Source organism: Nomia melanderi, chromosome 10, assembly GCF_051020985.1.
Source record: "Nomia melanderi isolate GNS246 chromosome 10, iyNomMela1, whole genome shotgun sequence".
NCBI lineage: Eukaryota > Metazoa > Arthropoda > Insecta > Hymenoptera > Halictidae > Nomia > Nomia melanderi.
In genome coordinates, this window is record NC_135008.1 from 2,210,077 (window position 1) to 2,227,642 (window position 17,566).

The window sequence follows — 17,566 nt, forward strand, 5'->3', positions numbered from 1 at the left end:
TATACGAAATTGACCATAAAACGAGATCATAAAATTTTCAAAAAATTTATTATAAAATATACCTTAGTTAAGTACATATTCAACCCTACATGTGTGAACAATGTTTACATACAACAACTACAATGCGATCAGCCTCTACCCTGAGAGCTGATCACGAAATAAAAAGGGGTTTGAACAACAATGAAAAGTACAAAATAAATCATGTTCCTTTCGTAACGAACGATAGACTTAAATCATTATGAATATTATCGTTATTAACTTAGAAATCAGCTAAATTTTTTTTAGTAAGATAGCAGCGTGTGCACACTAAAAGTTTGAGCGTAGTCATATATACATTCTGAAATCACATAAAAATTCGGAGGTCATACGTAGATTGAAACGAGCACATACTCATGACACATTTCAAATGTGTTTATATATATATATATATATATCTATATCTATATTATAACCCTTATAATTTAACCCTTTGCGAATATTTAACCCGTATACGAAATTATATAAGCGTCCATTGAAACCTATCGACGGAACGATAATGATTATTTATTAATAGAAATAAATATTCTACGTGTCTTGTCATGGGTTTGATGAACGTATTTCTAATCATTAACGCAGTAGCTGTTCCGGCTATACAAATTGTTTACTATTGAACCGCAACTGCTTTGCAAAGGGTTAAGACTAAGACATTCATTTTGTCTTTTCTGCACTGTCATACAATTAACATGTTATTTAGCCCATTTAATTAGACATCACAACCTTAAACATAAAGTTCATCAGAACTGGTGTCAGTGTATCCCCGACGAAAACACATTAAAAATATACACACAACTGATTATCAGTTTCTTAATGCATGTTGATTGATAACACAAGTATAATGCTTTCATGTTCCATGTATTAATCATTACGTAATAAGAGAGTTATAATTAAAATATGAAGCTCTGGTGTTGCATATAACATCAACACTAAGAATTCTCTCAATACCAATTCATAACCGACTTTTACTGCCGGGTACGATGTACTTACATTTTTCCTTAAAATGTTTGTAATTTGGATTGAAATGGCCCTAAGATATCAGTCTTTTAGTTAAAATTTTGTTAATTTGATTAAAAATAGTTGAGCATAACTGTATGAAGTTCGACAAGGTCTGCGGTTGAATAAAAGATTTTAACCATTCAAAACTACCTGTTGACTGCCTCCTTTGAATCATATATAATTACGTCTCGATGACACCAGAGGAATGAAAATGACATGAGAGGTAATCTTGAATGGTCGAAAATCTATTGCTATAATAAAAACATACAAATTACGTTCCACAGCCGATGACTTCTAAAACGCTATTATATATCATTATTCGCAGAGCATTTTGTTCGAATAATATTACACAATCTTGTTACAATATCATTTCATTTGCTGGTAATAATTGTTTAATACATAAATATTGATACAACATTAAATTTCAAACGACAAAAATGGACAATTAGTAGAAGGTAATAAATAAATGAATTAGAATAGGATGTGGACTATATTTTAAAAAAATAAAAATCTCTAATTGTATGAAATTTCTTTTACATGCTCTGCACGCTATTTGCATAAATAGCATTTCACATATTACTCGAACAAAACACTCGTAATTATCGGACCAGTAACTACATGTCGCTTTCAAGTGAACATCAACGGGATTCTTATATTAAATATGCTACTTTACGACATATATGCAAACATAACTTGTATGTACTTATACTACGTTCTCATGATGATGATGATAATGATGATGAAAATAATAATAATAATAATAATAATAATAATAATAATAATAATAATAATAATAATAATGATAATAAAATAATAATAATCTTAATCTTAAGACATATTACAAATACATTTAGGGCGTTTGATTATTGAATTATCTACACGCATCGTGGTTACTGATTATCAATATCATCTACAATCCTATATTTTCAGAAATGGACCTCGTACACCTTTGAAATTCAATTGAAATTAAGTAAATGTTCATACTTTCGTTATTGAAAGACAATCAATTTACCAATGAAATAAATAGGATCCAGCCTATAAGTCGCGAATAAAACGGAAATAGTACAGATAGAGAATAATCACTGATTAAAGTTATCAGAAGTATGGCAGTTGAGGCCAACGTGTAAAGTGTTAAAATAAAAGTATACTACTTCCATATAGCTACTACATTATATTAGATAATTAAAGAAAAAAAGACAAACTAAATCATTACTCTTCTTTTCTTCGCATAAGCCACTTTCACTATATTCACAGTTTCCATTAGGAGGGTATCCAATATAGCCACTGTAAGACCATTTTTTACAGCAAGTTCGTCATGATGAAATTTGGTCCATTCATCTTCTTCGGCTTGCGCCTCTCTAGCCAATAATTCGTCGACCCTGTCTCTTCGTTTCCTACTCCAACGCATCACCATATTTTCTCTTTGCAATTTCGTCTTGAAACCGAACAATGTAGCCACCTCTTTGTTGACGTACTCGTTAAGTTCTTCTATAGTTTTCGGAATTTTCATGGTAGGTTTTGTCTTTACATTTGGTTTCGTCCAACTGGGACCGGGTTTCTCGTATTCAGCTTGGTAAACCTCAGCGATTGTTTCTTTGCATAGATCGAAGAGGAATGTATTGTAAATTCTTCTATCCTTCTTTACAGTCTCATCATTCTCTTTGGTTAGCTCATAAATCTCCGGAGGAGCTTCTAAACTCATTATATCGTCCCCTGCTTCTTTAGCTCGGAATATTAATGCTGTTGCCTTCTCGGTAAACGCGGTGAGTTCTTCTATGTTCGAGGGAATCACAGCTGGCGGAGGAGAAGGTGATCCAAGCGATGTTGAAATTCTGGTACCACCACCTGGTGGGGTGTACGGTGGTGGTGGTTTGTTAGGTATCTCTCTCACATAATAAGATACCTCCTCTGCTTCTAACTTTTTAATCTGTACAACAGTAATAGACATGTCACAAAATGATGTTTTTTGTATTAAAAATAATTATAATTATAAATTAATGGTTTTACCTCTAATTCAATTTGAAGCTGTTGAATGCGTAATACTTTTGCTTCCAATTCTGAAACTTCCAGGCCGGGTTGTTCCAGTGATGCTGTATAAATAAAAATATGAAATAATATGAATCTAATAAAATCTTTTGTCGACAAATTGTCCAGGAAAAGCAACACGAATCTTTACATTACAATATGTATTCGTTGTATTACTTTGATTAGGTGCTTTGAGGATTAAAACAAAAATTCAAATGTAGATAAAGAATATTCTTTCAATGCATTAATAAAAATATTATAAAGCTGTGATGAAAATGAACATTCCAAGTAAAATTTATACATAATGAAAGTTCCTTTTCTCAAAAACTTGGAGGAAATAAAAGATAAAGTATTTTACACATGTGTTGTGTAGTACAATATTTACAGGCTTTTCTTGTGCACAGACATTAATAATCAAAGGTCAAGCACACATGCGACACTGATTTGTACAGAAAAACAAGTCAATGTTCATTTCATTCAAAGTTTCGTGTTGTGTTACCTTTAAGTAATTATTATCTCGATTTTGCTTTTCTGAAAATAAACAATATTTGGCTATACGAGGCAATGCTTTGCGCAAAAATACACGGCCATTATAAAAATTAGTACATGTCTCTGTAATGTTTATAATATATAGTATATATATGTATATATATGTATATATTTACACGCAATGTAATTGCTAGTTCAAAAAATATAAGTAATATAAAATTAAATTAAACTCAATCAATTGCATTTGACGGAATTTATGCCTTTAAATATCTATCTCTTAACACTGAACAATAACATTATTTAAAAACCGATGACTTCATGATCATAAATTTACACATACACATTAAAAATGAGGGCTTTTTATATATTTACAATATATAAAGAAATCGCCTATTAAATTATAAAAATAGATATGTAAAAATATACGTGATTCAAACTTAAAAATGAATTATATTCAAATGGTATGCCGACAACTTAAATTTTATAAGGCGAGGAATGTTAATATTTTACGTAAATTAACAATGTACCTTTTAACTTATCAATCATGACCTCTATATCCTTCTCAGATGTAGCAACGATTGGTGTAGCGTGATATGTATTCTTAGAATCCCCATTTTCACTTTTGGTACTAACATTGTTCATCAAATCATCGTTTAATGCATCAATGTATAATCTTGAATCATTAGCATCTCTTGGAGAATCCATCTCGATTTCCGATACACCTTTCGGTGTATCCTTATCCTCACTTGATTCAGACAATGCATCTTGTTCTTGGTTTTCCTTATCTTCTGCATCATTCGAGCCAATTATTAATTGTAACGATCGATTTTCATCCTCTGCTACTGCTGTTACGGACATCTGATTCTCCAAATTGCTACTTCCAAACAATTGCTCGTTTTGGTTACCAATATCCTGATCAGCTTGATCATCAGCTTTCGAAAGTAAAATATCATCTTTCATGGAAATATTGTCTTCCATTTTTATATCAGTTTCTGAAATTTCTTCGTGATTCTGAAGCTGTTCCTCGTCATGATTAGAACTAGGTGAAGATTTTTGAGTGATTTCGTCAAGTATTCTCAATACCTCTTCCGATTTCTGTACCACTTCATACCTTTCTGGTATTGGATACGATTTCTGTACAGAAACAGATTTCTGAACTTCACTTTTATCAAAGATTTCAGAAACCTCGAGGCTTTCTTCTGAAATATCTTCATATTCTGGGTCTTTCAGAATATTGAATGTTTTATTTATTAACTCCACAGGTACATTAGATACGTTCACTTCAGCACAGTCAGTTATCAGACTGTACACAGCTGCAGAACTGTCCTTATTCTCCTGGCTGCATATTTTACATTCTTGGGACTTACTAAGTTGCAATTTTGTCACGTCGGGTGATATTTCTTCTGTTTCAGAAACAGAAGGCTGTTTCTCTATAGTAGCCAATCCACTTTCAGCTACTTCTATCAAGTTATCAAGTTGTTCCCCATCAGAACTTTCTAATTCTGCCGTAGCATCCAATAATTTTTCCTCTTGTATTTCTTGGATTTCTACTTTGTCTTCGCATTTATTTGTTTCTAGCTGTTCCTCTTCTGCAAATTCTATTTTAGCATCGATTTCAAGATCCGATAAAGTGTCATCTTCCGTGCTTCCAGGTTCCAGTTCTGTTATTACAATCTCTTGAGCTTTACATTCAATGAGATGTGCATCTTCATCATTTTTATTTTCTTTGCTTACGTTGTAATCAAGAACAGATTCGCTATGGTCTTCGATTTCTAATATTTTACCTTCCTCCACATCATTATTATTATCCAGTACATCTTTAATTACATTAAACTCGTTTTCGGACTTGTTCTGTGATTCGGAAGTATGTGACACAAATTTAGATTCTTCAATTACAGTTGCTTTCGCTTCAGTTCTATTTTCACTGATATGGGAATGATTCTCAATTTTTTCTTTTATCGAATTATTGTCTATACTATTTTCAACTTTATCCAATATTTTAGTCACAGACTCATAAATAGCATTTTGGAAATCATCGGTTTCTATAGTATGTACAGTTTCGTCCTGTATTTGATCCGCATCGTTATCCTTACCAATGATGTAAAATATATCGTCAATATTATTACTAGCTTTATTAATATCTGAAACCGGTATTGTTTCATCAAATTTGACTCCGTACGCATCGATATTCGTAGATTCACCTTTGGGAACAAATAAGGATAAATTCTCAACATCACTTTCTATTCTCTCTTCAAAGTTTTCAATTTCAATATCAGCTGATTGAGACGTATCCTTTGTATGTACTAACTCGCTTGAATCATCGTTGAATTTTGAGTTTTGACTTTGAGATTTCTCCCATTCCGAATTGGTGACATCCTGTTGAATATCAAAGGAATCAGATATTGTCCAATCATCTTTGTCAAGAGAAGTTTTATCTATGGGTTTTGCCTTTATCTGACTCTCATCTTTGCTAATTTCTTTGTTAATAAAGCTGACACTGTGGTCAGATACATTTGCCTTAGGTGTTTTAACGGACTTTGAAGAATTCCCTTCAAATCCTACTTCTTCGTTTGTTACAAGTAAATTAGTTTCATCTTTGCGCTTGTCCGACATCGATTTGAAACTATCTGCTTTTGAAACTGAACATACACTATTTGTATCTTGACGTTCCTCATCTTTCGCATAATCTATTACTTTCTCAATTACTTCAGTCTTCTGAATTGTATGTACAGATTGCGGAGAACTTGATTTGGTCAATAATATAGTTGCAGATTTTACAGTTGTTACCGGCTGTATAACATTCCGAGGAGATTTTTCAGAACATACACTGACATTGCGTTCCGAATGACTTTCTGTGGTAACAGTACCGTGCACTGAGATACTATGATCGGCATCTGTATGCAAAATCGATGATTTATCTTTCAAAAGTAGATTAGATTTTTCCGATGGTGTCACAGATTTTGGCGATGTCGAATCCTTATTTGATTCGAGCAACTGCAAACTTTTTAAGTTATACGACTCGTCTAAACTTTTTTCAGTGTGTGTTCTTTTCTCGCTAGGGTATGCTATTTCAGAAGCACTTTCTACGGTATTTATACTATTTTTATCCTGCGTTACTTTTAAGTATTCCTCGGATAAAGATTTCATGTAACTCTCAGAAGAAGTATTATGCGATATTTTTTCATTTATCTCATATGTACTTAATTTGTTGTTCTCAGCTAACACATTCGAGCGATTTGCATCGTCATCGGTAGCCTTAATACGCTCCGATATTATAGATTTTTCAATTTCATTTAAAATTTCTTTACTTCTTGCTTTATAATCAATTTCATGGTGGGAGTTAGGAAGAGATGTATCAGTTTGTGGCATTATCACAGACATTACATTATCAACTTCTTCTACTATGTTTTTATTGTCATTGAAAGCACTTGTTGAATTCAATTTTGTAGTATTAGTTAAGTACTCTGAAATACGTGGGCTGGCTTCTGTTTGATCCAACTCGACGCTTTTACTTTCACCATTTTTGGTAGTCTCTACAGTCGGAATTTCGTTGCTTTTATCAGACTTCAGAAGCATATCTGATATATCCTTCGAAGTACTTTTCTCTTCAATATTCTTCGAGTCCTCGTTTGATCTTTTACTGAAACGCGACATCATTTCTGAAAGAATTTTCAGTTCATTTTCAAGGGAGTTTATATCCTCGTACAAATTCTTGTTATTCAAACACGAGAAGTCCAATTTTCGAGAAGAGTCGACTTTTTCATTGGCAGTCTCAGTGCATATTTCTTTACTAGAATTTTTTGCATTAGATTTTTCTAAAGGAATCTCAGAGTATTCCGAACTACATACTTTATTACTATCAGATTGCAAGGAGGTACATTTTGCTTGAGAATGCTCAGACACCGTATGGAAATCCGATTTGTATTCTCCCAAATCAGAATGAATTGTAACTTCATCTTTAGAAAGTTTAGCTTCCGACTGCGTGACTATGTCGTCTTCCGACTTTGCCGCATTAACTTCGGTTTGAATGTCCTCTGAAATACTGCTCTTCTTCCCCGCTATCGAAATTCGTTTACTTTGCGTTTCATCCATGTACGTTTTGTTTTCGTAAGAAGTGTTTCTGTCGGAACAAACGTCATCGGAAGTAACCGATGATGCCGAACCGAGCTTGTCAGACTCGATGTGCTCCGATATACTTTCGTCGAGAACAGATTGAACACTTTGATGAACAGTGTTCACTTTCGAGGAACTCAATTGTTCCGATGATCGTACGCTTCTGAAGGATGTAGTTACCTTTTCCGAATTATTCTTATTGTATTCAATTTCGATGCTTTCATTCCTCAGTAGATTAGTATTTTTTACGTGCTCCGCAATTGGCTTCTTGGTACACAATAAATCAGATTCTGATCTTGATCTTAATAAGTCGCTATTCTTAAATATATCTTGTATTCTCTTCAGAGGAATCTCAGGTACTTTAAAATCTGCTAACGATTTGGACTCTATCGCTAATTTATCACTGTCCTTACTTGTTCCCTTTTTCGATTCCAGCTTTTTACGCATCTCATGAATAGTTGTGTCATATTTCTATATACGAAAAGAGAAACGTTTAACTCTATATTATTGAAATATTATTTCAATGATACTAAGATAGAATGCTTTTACTGACCTTTATCTGATTTAATAAATTAGCTTCTAAAGCTCTTAATTTCTGTTTCGTCTGTTTCCTGGCTTCCCTTTTTAAACGTGACATTTCCACCCGCCGTTCTGCCAATTTTTCAGTAAGTAATTCTATCCTTCCTTCTATGTCACTAGTATCGGATGAAACAGTTGTGTCCATAAAGGGACACACACTCCTCTCTATCAGTTATCGGAATCAAATGTATAAATTATCCGACTATCAAAGATCAAGTGTATAAACACAAATATTATGAGCAACATTGAATCTACCTTGTTGAGAGAAAACATTGGATGTTGCAGTGACAAGTTTAAGGGCGGCTTGTTCCATTCGTGCAACGCGCTCTTCTTCAGTCCTTAATTTCGCGTGCCAGGCCATCCACTCTTCCACACAATTCTTCCGCGACGTAAGGGCGGCTTCGCGTGCATTCAAAATTCTGAAAAACGTAATCGTATCCGATAATATAGATGCACTGTTCATAACAACCGAGCACTTAGAAAGAAACGAAGCTAACGATCGTGACAATTTGAAATCGCCCCAGAACCCTTCTTAATCGCAGGAACAGAACCGAATGCTCTTCACTACAGTGAAATACCGCAATAACACTGGAATGCTGATCGCCGGTGCAGAGTCTATTTTTACAATGCTTCACTTCATGGTATGAATACGCAGTTTATTATTAGACTTTTTCCACGCGTGTGTAGTGATTCGCAATGTTATTAATATTAACTTTTCGAATTGGTAAATTTATCTCGGTGAATAATTTAAGATATAACATAAACATGCGGCACGTGTTCTATTTATACACTTACTGTTCAAGTTTCCTCGAAGTTTTCATATTATGATCCTGCGATCTAATGACCACGGATTTAGAATAATTTCTATCGCTCTCCCCGCAACCATGCTGAGAAACAGTGAAATTACTGATCTCGGATTTCACCGGTGCACCATCCAAATGCTGCGTGCTTTTGTCTTCGCTATAAAACGAATTCTCATAAGCTTCCACGTTCTTGTCGAATACTTTCTGACATAATATATTCTCTTTACTCTCGTAATCGTCTATTCTATCGTTCAATAATTTAAAATGCTTATCCTTCGAAGGTTTGGAATGTCTGATCAGAGTCTGTTGAGAGCTCAGACTTTCATCGTGATCCGTGCAATCTAGAATTGCATTTTCATCATTTTTATCGGACTGAGTGCATTCCTTTTCCATCTTCGTCCGTTTATTATGATGCTTGATAAATTCTTCGGACACTTGGGAATTCGATTTAGATCGCTGCACATTTTCAGTAAGTATACTAGACGATGATTTACTTTTTTGGCATTTTGAACTTCGACGTTTCACATTTGGCTTCGACTCGGAATTATATTGAGATTTTTTGGATGTATCGGTCGGAGTTGTCTTGTTACTTTTTTTAGAAGTCTTCGAATGCGATTGTAAGAGGTCTTCAGAAATTTGGGATGATTTTGATATCTTCGATACCACATCTTGGCTGATAGAACTTATTTCCTCCGGTACGATTTCGCTATTTATGGTCGTGACTTTCGACAAAGATTCTCTCTCTCTTGGGGAGACTAGACTTTGAAAATGATTATCCGTCAGCTGAGAAGATTTCGTCTTTTTTGACAACTCCTCCACGAGGGTATCAGACTCCGATTTGGCGTGCTCGGAAACAGAATTATTTAAATTGCTTTGCAACAATTCTGAAACGTCCGGAGATTTATCAGCTTCAAAGAGATACTTCCCAGATGTACTGATGGAATGACCCGCTACCAATTTTGGATCAATAGAGTGTTGATATAATTTCAGTCTTAAAATATCCGCCCTAGGCATCTTCTCTTCAAATTTCCTCGACTTTATCTCATATTTTGTCTTGTTCCCATCTTTAAATTGTTTATAAGGACACTTTTCTTGAGATATGTTGCCTTGAATTATTTCATTAGGTTTATCAAATTTTAAAAATGAAACGTTAGATTCCTCGATGAAGTTCGTAAATTTATTACTCTTTGGTAAATCAAGTTTAGAGAAGTGTAATTCGCTTTCCGATATTTGCATGCGCGCATCGATCTGAGATCGATCGTGTTGAGACTTATCAGAATCAACCAATGAACTCATAGAACTGTTGCTCCTTATATCGTAACCTTTCATTGGGCCGGACAATCTTCGCGGAGATTGACTGTCCGCGCTTCTCTTCAATTTCGTTAAAATATTCTTCGTAGACATTTGAGGATTGAACATATTTCTTTGTTTTTGTAACATAAGTTTACGCTCTTGACTTGCGATTTTGTGGAGTTCTTTTAATCTGGAAAAAAGAAAACAGTTACACCAGAGGATCATAATAATTTTTTTATTAATCACATACCTGTTCATCTCATCTTTTTCTTGCTGCAATTTCAAAAGTAAAGCTCTTTGCTTCTTTTTTACAGAACTAACACGACTATCCTGACCAGTATCTCTTAATGCACGTTTCTGTTCCTCTAGTTTCACTAATTTCTTTGTTCGATCATTTAAGGTTTTTTCACGGGACTTGAACAGCATCTCGATTTTATCGTATCTTTGTTTTTCATCTTTTATCAATTGTGCAATCTGTAAGCGCATAATATATTGACTTTTCTGGAATATGTTATTATCAATATAGCAATATCGATTATTTTATTATACTCACTTCTAGATCTAAATACTTGTTAAAGGAACAAGTTATATCTCTAGTTGAAATACTAATTTCTGTTCCAGTCTCTGTTCGTATAGACGACGTAGTTTCGTGCAAACTAATCTCCGACATTGTCCTTAATTTACTAGGTAATGATATTTCTTCTATTTGATCTAAATCTTCGAATTGTTCTGCCGAATCCAATGAAAGCTGTGGAACTTCACTATCTCCAACAAATCCCCTTTCATATGGAATACCACACATCTCTGAACATCTACTTTGTACATTCCGTCGCGTTGGACGTATCTCGGTTTGCGTTGCCATGTCATTTACCGTCTGCGTTTGTACTTCTACTGCTTTCACTGCTGGTTTATTTATCTTATTTTGGTTGTCGAAATCATTCGTCATAGTCTGAGTTGTCGTATAATGCACTAAAATTGAAAATAATATTTCAGTGTTAATAATTTTCGGATTGGTCCCTTATTATATTTGAATTAATTGGTTCCATACTTTTGTCGGTCGCAACGTGTTTGTGTAGTTTGCTAATTTCTATACAATGCTCCATGTCATCGATACTTCTTTCACCTGTTGCTTTAAAATAATGCGATTTTGATTGTTCACTTGGTTGATTATGCTGTACTGGTAACTCTTTCTCTTGATCCTGCTTAACATTATATAAACACTTCTCAACATCCATAACTTGTCGCAATGATTCATTAAAAGAATCAAGGAGATGCAACTCAGCTTGAAACTGCATATGCAAGGCGGTAGGATGCAACTATAATTGTGAAGGAAATGTTATATTTATAAAATAAATTAAGACTGTACAGGTATGCACTTACCAATGGCATGCCTTCTTGCTCTGTATCTGTTTTAATTGCATTATGTTTTAAACACTTAGAATCATTGTCTATATTAGTATTTTGTATAAGTTGTCTTTTCCGTTTAGACCTAGATACAAGATTCATATCTGGTGTTATTAAATCACAAAATTCTTCTTGTTGCGAACGACTCTCATCTCTAAAAGAAATTCTTCTTGGATCAAGCAAAGCATCCGACAAAACACTATCATTTAAATTAGATTCACTACTATTACTTGTTTGTTTGGTAGTGGTAGTAATGCTTTGCATATATGATTCCTCTTCTTTCTTTGTATTCGCGCTAATACATTGTTGTAAAGAAATGTCTGTATATTTTACATCTTCTGTAGTTTTATTCGATTTAATATTTTGTATAATTCTTTCGCAATCTTTGTTTTTAATTTGTTGCATAGAAGTTGTATTTGGACTTCGAGTTCTAACACTCATATTGGAATCTATTATACTTCCTATGTCTTCGAATTCTTTCGAATTCATAGCATAAATTTTGCTATCTATTTTACTTGTGGAAGGTTTCACTTTTTCGGATACCCTCTTTAGTTGATCTTTAAACAGTATATTTCCTGCTTTTCCTTGACTCTGACATGTTACTTTATGTTGCTTTATTTGCCTGTTCTCTGATGACAATATATGCTTCTGATCATCAGCTTGTTTTAATGAATATAAATCATCTTTGTATCGATAATCAAAGTTTTCCAGCATATTTCTTGACTCTCTTACTGTAACTTTGTCTGTCAACTTTGCAGACCGTTCAGAAAGTGATTCATTACTACAAGTTCTATTCTTTGATTCCAAAGAAGAATCCCTGGACTTTAAAGACCGTACATTAAGAGATTTGTGCCTTTTGTCATTATCCTTTTTAGCAGTAGATGTGGCAAAATTTTTTGTTTTTGGTTTTGTAGAAACAAAATCACTTTCTCTTGGCATGTGCAATGGTAATCTATCATTTTTTAATTTTGTAATTGATGCAGATTCACTTATGTTGTCAGAAGAATCTTTCCTAGAGACATGTCGTGGACTTCTAGATCTTTTTAAAAATTCTTGTCCCATTTCATCCTGCTTTATGAACATAGAATCATCTTTTCTAATTCTCTTAGATCTATTTTCTTTTTCTCTAGAATTTTCTCTAATGTATTCCTTTTTCTTTGATAAATTTGAAGATATAGAAATATTTGGTACTTTCAGCGGCTCTATTTCACTTGCTATTGTAGAAGAAACATCTGATGTTGAAAAGTCTAATTTTCTTTGAACACGTTCAAAACTTTTTGGAGGTTTGTCTATCCTCTCATGAAGAAGTTCTTTGGAAGGTGCTTCAAATTTGGATGACATTAATTCTTTTGATACACAGTTTTCTCTAGTGGCAAAATCCAATTTCTTAGCAGAGATTTTCAAATCAGGAACTTTTAATGGTCGTATGAAATCCATTTTTTGTACAATTTCATGTAAATTGTGAACACTATTAGACTTTAATACTGTTACAGCTGGTTCAGCTGCATTTTTATCGTTTGTATTGTGTACCTGTTTACAGATCTCAGTAGTATCTTCTAAAGCAAGTTTTCGTTTTACAGCACTTATAAATGTAAATGGATATGGTTGTACAGGGTGGTACGACAATAAATTCTCTAAACCTTTTAAGTCAAATTCAGTTGACAAATAAGATGGCTTTCCTTTAGATATTTGCTGTTGATAAAGATCAAGATTGTGTTTAACTTCAGCCGCCTGAAATTATGCATTTTATACTTTATAATTCCAGTAATATTTAAAATATATTATTTATATTACTCTTGCATATTATCTTACATCAAAGAAAGATATTAATATATTTTACATGGAATATAAATGTGCAATATCAATTTACTTACTGATGCAGATGCTTTTGCACGTTGAACAATAACATCTGGATCAGAAAAAAAGACATATTTCTTTTTTACATGGGTGTCTTCTTTCTTAGAGCTATTTCTCATATTTTAATACTTGTATTAATAAATTTATATTTAACTGTTTTATATTTATCCATGCTTACACTTCCAATGCACCATTTAACTGAAAAGAAAATATTTATTCATTATTATTAATACATAAAAGAAGAAAAATTTATATAATTCTCAAGATAATTATATTTATATTCATACTGAAATTGGAATCTGTTAATACCAATGTAGTGAAACTTACGTTCATTTAGTAGAATTCGTAATTAACTGTTAAAAGTTCCCTGTATTTATAACCTAATTCAGAACGCCATACTCCACTAATAAATTGTGTAGAATCGATCTGTAAGCGTCAATATGAAACAATGTATGCATTCCAAAATATTTTTCAGTAACGTTCTCACACGTCATACATTATTCATGTATATATATATTTTCGTAACATAGAATACAATAACTCATCATAACGGTTATTTGTAAACGACAATCACGTGGTACTCTACAATTTGTTACTCGCACAAAATTGAAAACATGGCAACAACATGAATGATCGATAGACACTGTTACTATCGCAGATCGCAACACGTATGTCAATAACGGAATAACTATGTTTTCCCTTTTAAAAATGGGTACGGTATTATATGAATGTACAAATGTTGTATGCGAAACATTACGAAAGCAACGGAAAATATTAACGATAATAACAGTTCGTAGTACTAAACGGAAACATTATTGTCGCTCTACCTAAATAAAGTGTGCTTAAATTTTTGCAACTTCGTCAGTCCTGACAACATTGATTTCTTGCGCTATGAAGTTAGCCGTGAATAAAAACCGTGTCAATATTACGTTAAGATAGATACATACCTACTCACTATATTCATATATTTTAGTAAATACTAATCTCGTTCTCGCTTCTTGAAAGATAGTATGTAAAATGATATTCCCATCTATAATATGAGATTCTATGGTGCGAAGCACAAATACAATGTGCACATGTTAATCATAGCTATTCTTCAGTATATACTATTTTTGAATATGGAACTGTCGATTTAATGATAATTCTTCTTAATAATAAATGTAAACAATACATTAAAAGCGAAGTAAATTCCATTATTATTCATTTGTATTTCATGAATATTCTTTGTTTTATATTCACGTTAATATTATTATCAGTGTAAAGTCGAGGATATTTTATTATGTTTATGTACAAAGTAGATCAAAACTGGTGAAGAGTAAAACCGTGAATTTCTAATGTATAGAAGACAGTAAACTTTTTTCATAAGGCACTATATTGTACTTAGTAGTATATATACATATGTACTTATGTATATAATGTGTGTATATGGTTAACGTACATTTTGTTTCATAAAAAGATTTAATATTATAACGCGATGAGCAATTGCAAAGAGAATAAGATTTAACTGTTATTTCAATTAATAATATAATTGTTATTGCATTTAATTAATCAGTCATTAAATACCACATGTTTAATGGTTATAGGTTAGACAGTGATTATAAAAAGTTGGCAAAATAAATTTTTGATACCTGACATTGTTTATGAAGTAATGTTATATCTTACAAGATCTTCTCGTATAAACAATTTTTTTCGATGCTTAAAACTTCCAGTTGGTAAGATAATATACTAGTACTTTATAATAAAATTAGGAATGCTGGGTATAAAATGTAGAAATTTTTTAGTGATTCTTAATTTTAGATTTAATATGTGATAAAAATAATGAATCTAATTTAAAAGAGAGATTCATTATTTTTCAAATTAAAACAGTATTAGTTCTTTCTTGAAAGAATAATTATCATAATTGAATTTTAAATTTGCAGATAACTTTTGTCAAAACATGTCAGTTGTAATTAATGAAAGTAGTCATGATGACAGCAAGAAAGTTGAGGAAAGTAATAAAAGACATATAACCGATGAAGACCATGAAGTTGCAACAAAAATACAGAAGGTAGAAGCAACCGAACATGAAAAACTACCTAAAAGAAGTAACTTTGTATTAATGATGGGATATCTTGGTAAAGGTTATTTGGGTATGCAAAGAAATCCTGGTAGGAAAACAATAGAAGAAGATTTATTAACTGCTTTATTCAAATCTAACTTAATTAAAAAGCATCAGTTTGAAGATATTCGACAACTTCGTTTTCAAAGGGCTGCACGCACAGATAAAAATGTGTCAGCAGTTAGACAAATTGTTTCTCTTCAATTACGTAAGTCTCTTAAGAGTAATATGTCACTTTTTATGTTTAATATAGTATGTAATGTTTTAATATTAATTTTACACATACATGTATGTATTAACACATTCACAACCATTGTGTAATTTCAAATATCTTTATTATGGACCATGCCTTTCTTGAATTGTTTCACGTGATGTGTTATTCATATAACTTTTACACATTTAAAACATAGTAAATAAACCAAACAAAGCATTTTAGATAAATGTCATATGTGTGTGATATTTTGATACAGCCAAAGCAACAATAGGGTGTACTATATCCCAAATATATGTTAATATATCCCTGTATCACACATATGTGATACATAGTTGTGAATGTGTTAGAGTAATATGAAAACAGGTATATGATTATTAATGATATATATATAATGTGTTCATAAATTTGTAGAATCGAAATAGTTAAATAATTTTTTCTTTTTAGCGAGAGATGTAAATAAGGAGGTAATAAATGAACATCTTCCACAAGAAATTAGGATATTCGGTCTTACAAGAGTAACAAAGAATTTTAATTCCAAACAACAATGCGATGGAAGAACATATAGATATGTTATTCCTACATATGCTTTTGCTACAGAAGACACAAGTACTTTTAATAGTACGTCAGAAGAAGGAATAGATGCAGATGAACGCTTGAAACAAATTTCTATAATAGATGGAAAACCATACAATGAATATCGATTGTCTAAAGATAAGCTTGATATACTTAATGAAACTTTAAAATTATTTGAAGGCACACATAATTTTCATAATTTTACAATAAAAGTGTAAGTTATCCTAATTGGTTAAAATTTATTATCAGATATAGATTAACTCTAAAATTCTGTAAAATACTACTTTATAGACGACCAAACGATCCAAGCGCTCATAGATATATCATGAAGTTTCTCTGTGCTGAAGTATTTGTTGAAAATGACACAGAGTTTGCAGTATTGGAAATTATAGGACAAAGTTTTATGTTGCATCAAATTAGAAAAATGATATCTTTAGTGATAGGAATATGTAGAAATATTATTACAAAAGATATTATTAAAGATGCACTGTCACAAGAGAAAATGGATATTCCTATTGCACCAGGCCTTGGATTAACTCTACACCATGTATGTTACCTAAAATTTAAGTAACATTCTTGGATTAATATTTACGTTTAAAATTTATATTTTTCTTAGGTACATTATACATATTACAATAAAAGGTATGGAAATGATGGAATTCATAAACCATTAAATTGGGAAGAATATGATAAAGAAGTGGCCCAGTTTTATAGGGATTTTATTTTAAAAGATATAATATGTACAGAAGTTGAAGAAAAGATGTATCCTTTTTTACAATTATTTAGTTCTTCAATAACTAATATAATGTATTTGCCTTAATTAATATGAAATAGAACACTAAACTGGTTAGCTACTTATCTTACACCGAACAGGTTTAAATTCATAGAGAGAATTTACGAAAATGGTGATGATTAATATTGTATTTTGTACACATGAAATACATTTTCTGACAACTGTAACTATTTGACTTCTAAATTGATCTGTTATTAATTACACAATGTTTGTATAATTTACCAAATAAGATATGAAACTAATATCTATATTTTACTTATTTTAAACATATTTCATCTTTAAAACATAACTTA

At 32.0% G+C, this 17,566-nt stretch overlaps 2 protein-coding genes across 11 annotated transcripts; one reads left to right on the forward strand and one right to left on the reverse strand.

The window, feature by feature from the left end:
• Positions 1-29: 29 nt before the first annotated feature.
• LOC116434658 (uncharacterized) lies at positions 30-14,482 on the reverse strand. 2 transcript variants are annotated; one of them, XM_031993210.2, is made up of 13 exons: positions 14,423-14,482; positions 13,923-14,021; positions 13,613-13,793; positions 11,715-13,469; positions 11,383-11,650; positions 10,888-11,303; positions 10,585-10,808; positions 9,034-10,524; positions 8,494-8,657; positions 8,213-8,403; positions 4,074-8,130; positions 3,040-3,122; positions 30-2,959 (listed from the first exon to the last, which is right to left on the reverse strand). In XM_031993210.2, the coding sequence occupies exons 3-13, from the start codon at positions 13,712-13,714 to the stop codon at positions 2,234-2,236; spliced, it is 9,477 nt and encodes a 3,158-aa protein (XP_031849070.2). In that variant the 5' UTR covers positions 13,715-13,793; positions 13,923-14,021; positions 14,423-14,482; the 3' UTR covers positions 30-2,233. The 2 variants fall into 2 exon arrangements, with proteins under 2 accessions (XP_031849070.2, XP_031849069.2); XM_031993209.2 differs by lacking the exon at positions 14,423-14,482 and having other exon boundaries at positions 13,923-14,415.
• Pus1 (Pseudouridine synthase 1) lies at positions 8,861-17,523 on the forward strand. Of its 9 annotated transcripts, none has more exons than XM_076371726.1 (7): positions 8,861-8,879; positions 15,179-15,307; positions 15,515-15,901; positions 16,352-16,694; positions 16,772-17,027; positions 17,097-17,242; positions 17,315-17,523. In XM_076371726.1, the coding sequence occupies exons 2-7, from the start codon at positions 15,244-15,246 to the stop codon at positions 17,394-17,396; spliced, it is 1,278 nt and encodes a 425-aa protein (XP_076227841.1). In that variant the 5' UTR covers positions 8,861-8,879; positions 15,179-15,243; the 3' UTR covers positions 17,397-17,523. The 9 variants fall into 9 exon arrangements, with proteins under 9 accessions (XP_076227841.1, XP_031849078.1, XP_031849082.1 ...); XM_031993218.2 differs by lacking the exon at positions 8,861-8,879 and adding an exon at positions 9,362-9,510; XM_031993222.2 differs by lacking the exon at positions 8,861-8,879 and adding an exon at positions 14,289-14,307.
• Positions 17,524-17,566: the final 43 nt, after the last annotated feature.

What these genes read in the sequence shown, in the direction of transcription:
- LOC116434658 (XM_031993210.2), bottom strand. Translation starts at nt 13,714, where the DNA reads ATGAGAAATAGCTCTAAGAAAGAAGACACCCATGTAAAAAAGAAATAT. An exon ending in ACTTCGAGGAAACTTGAACA is followed by an intron (nt 8,658 to 9,033) that starts GTAAGTGTATAA and finishes TACGTTTTTCAG; the next exon opens with AATTTTGAATGCACGCGAAG. An exon ending in AGCTTCAAATTGAATTAGAG is followed by an intron (nt 2,960 to 3,039) that starts GTAAAACCATTA and finishes ACTGTTGTACAG; the next exon opens with ATTAAAAAGTTAGAAGCAGA.
- Pus1 (XM_076371726.1), top strand. Translation starts at nt 15,244, where the DNA reads ATGTTATATCTTACAAGATCTTCTCGTATAAACAATTTTTTTCGATGC. An exon ending in AATTGTTTCTCTTCAATTAC is followed by an intron (nt 15,902 to 16,351) that starts GTAAGTCTCTTA and finishes TTTTCTTTTTAG; the next exon opens with CGAGAGATGTAAATAAGGAG. An exon ending in ACAGAAGTTGAAGAAAAGAT is followed by an intron (nt 17,243 to 17,314) that starts GTATCCTTTTTT and finishes AATATGAAATAG; the next exon opens with AACACTAAACTGGTTAGCTA.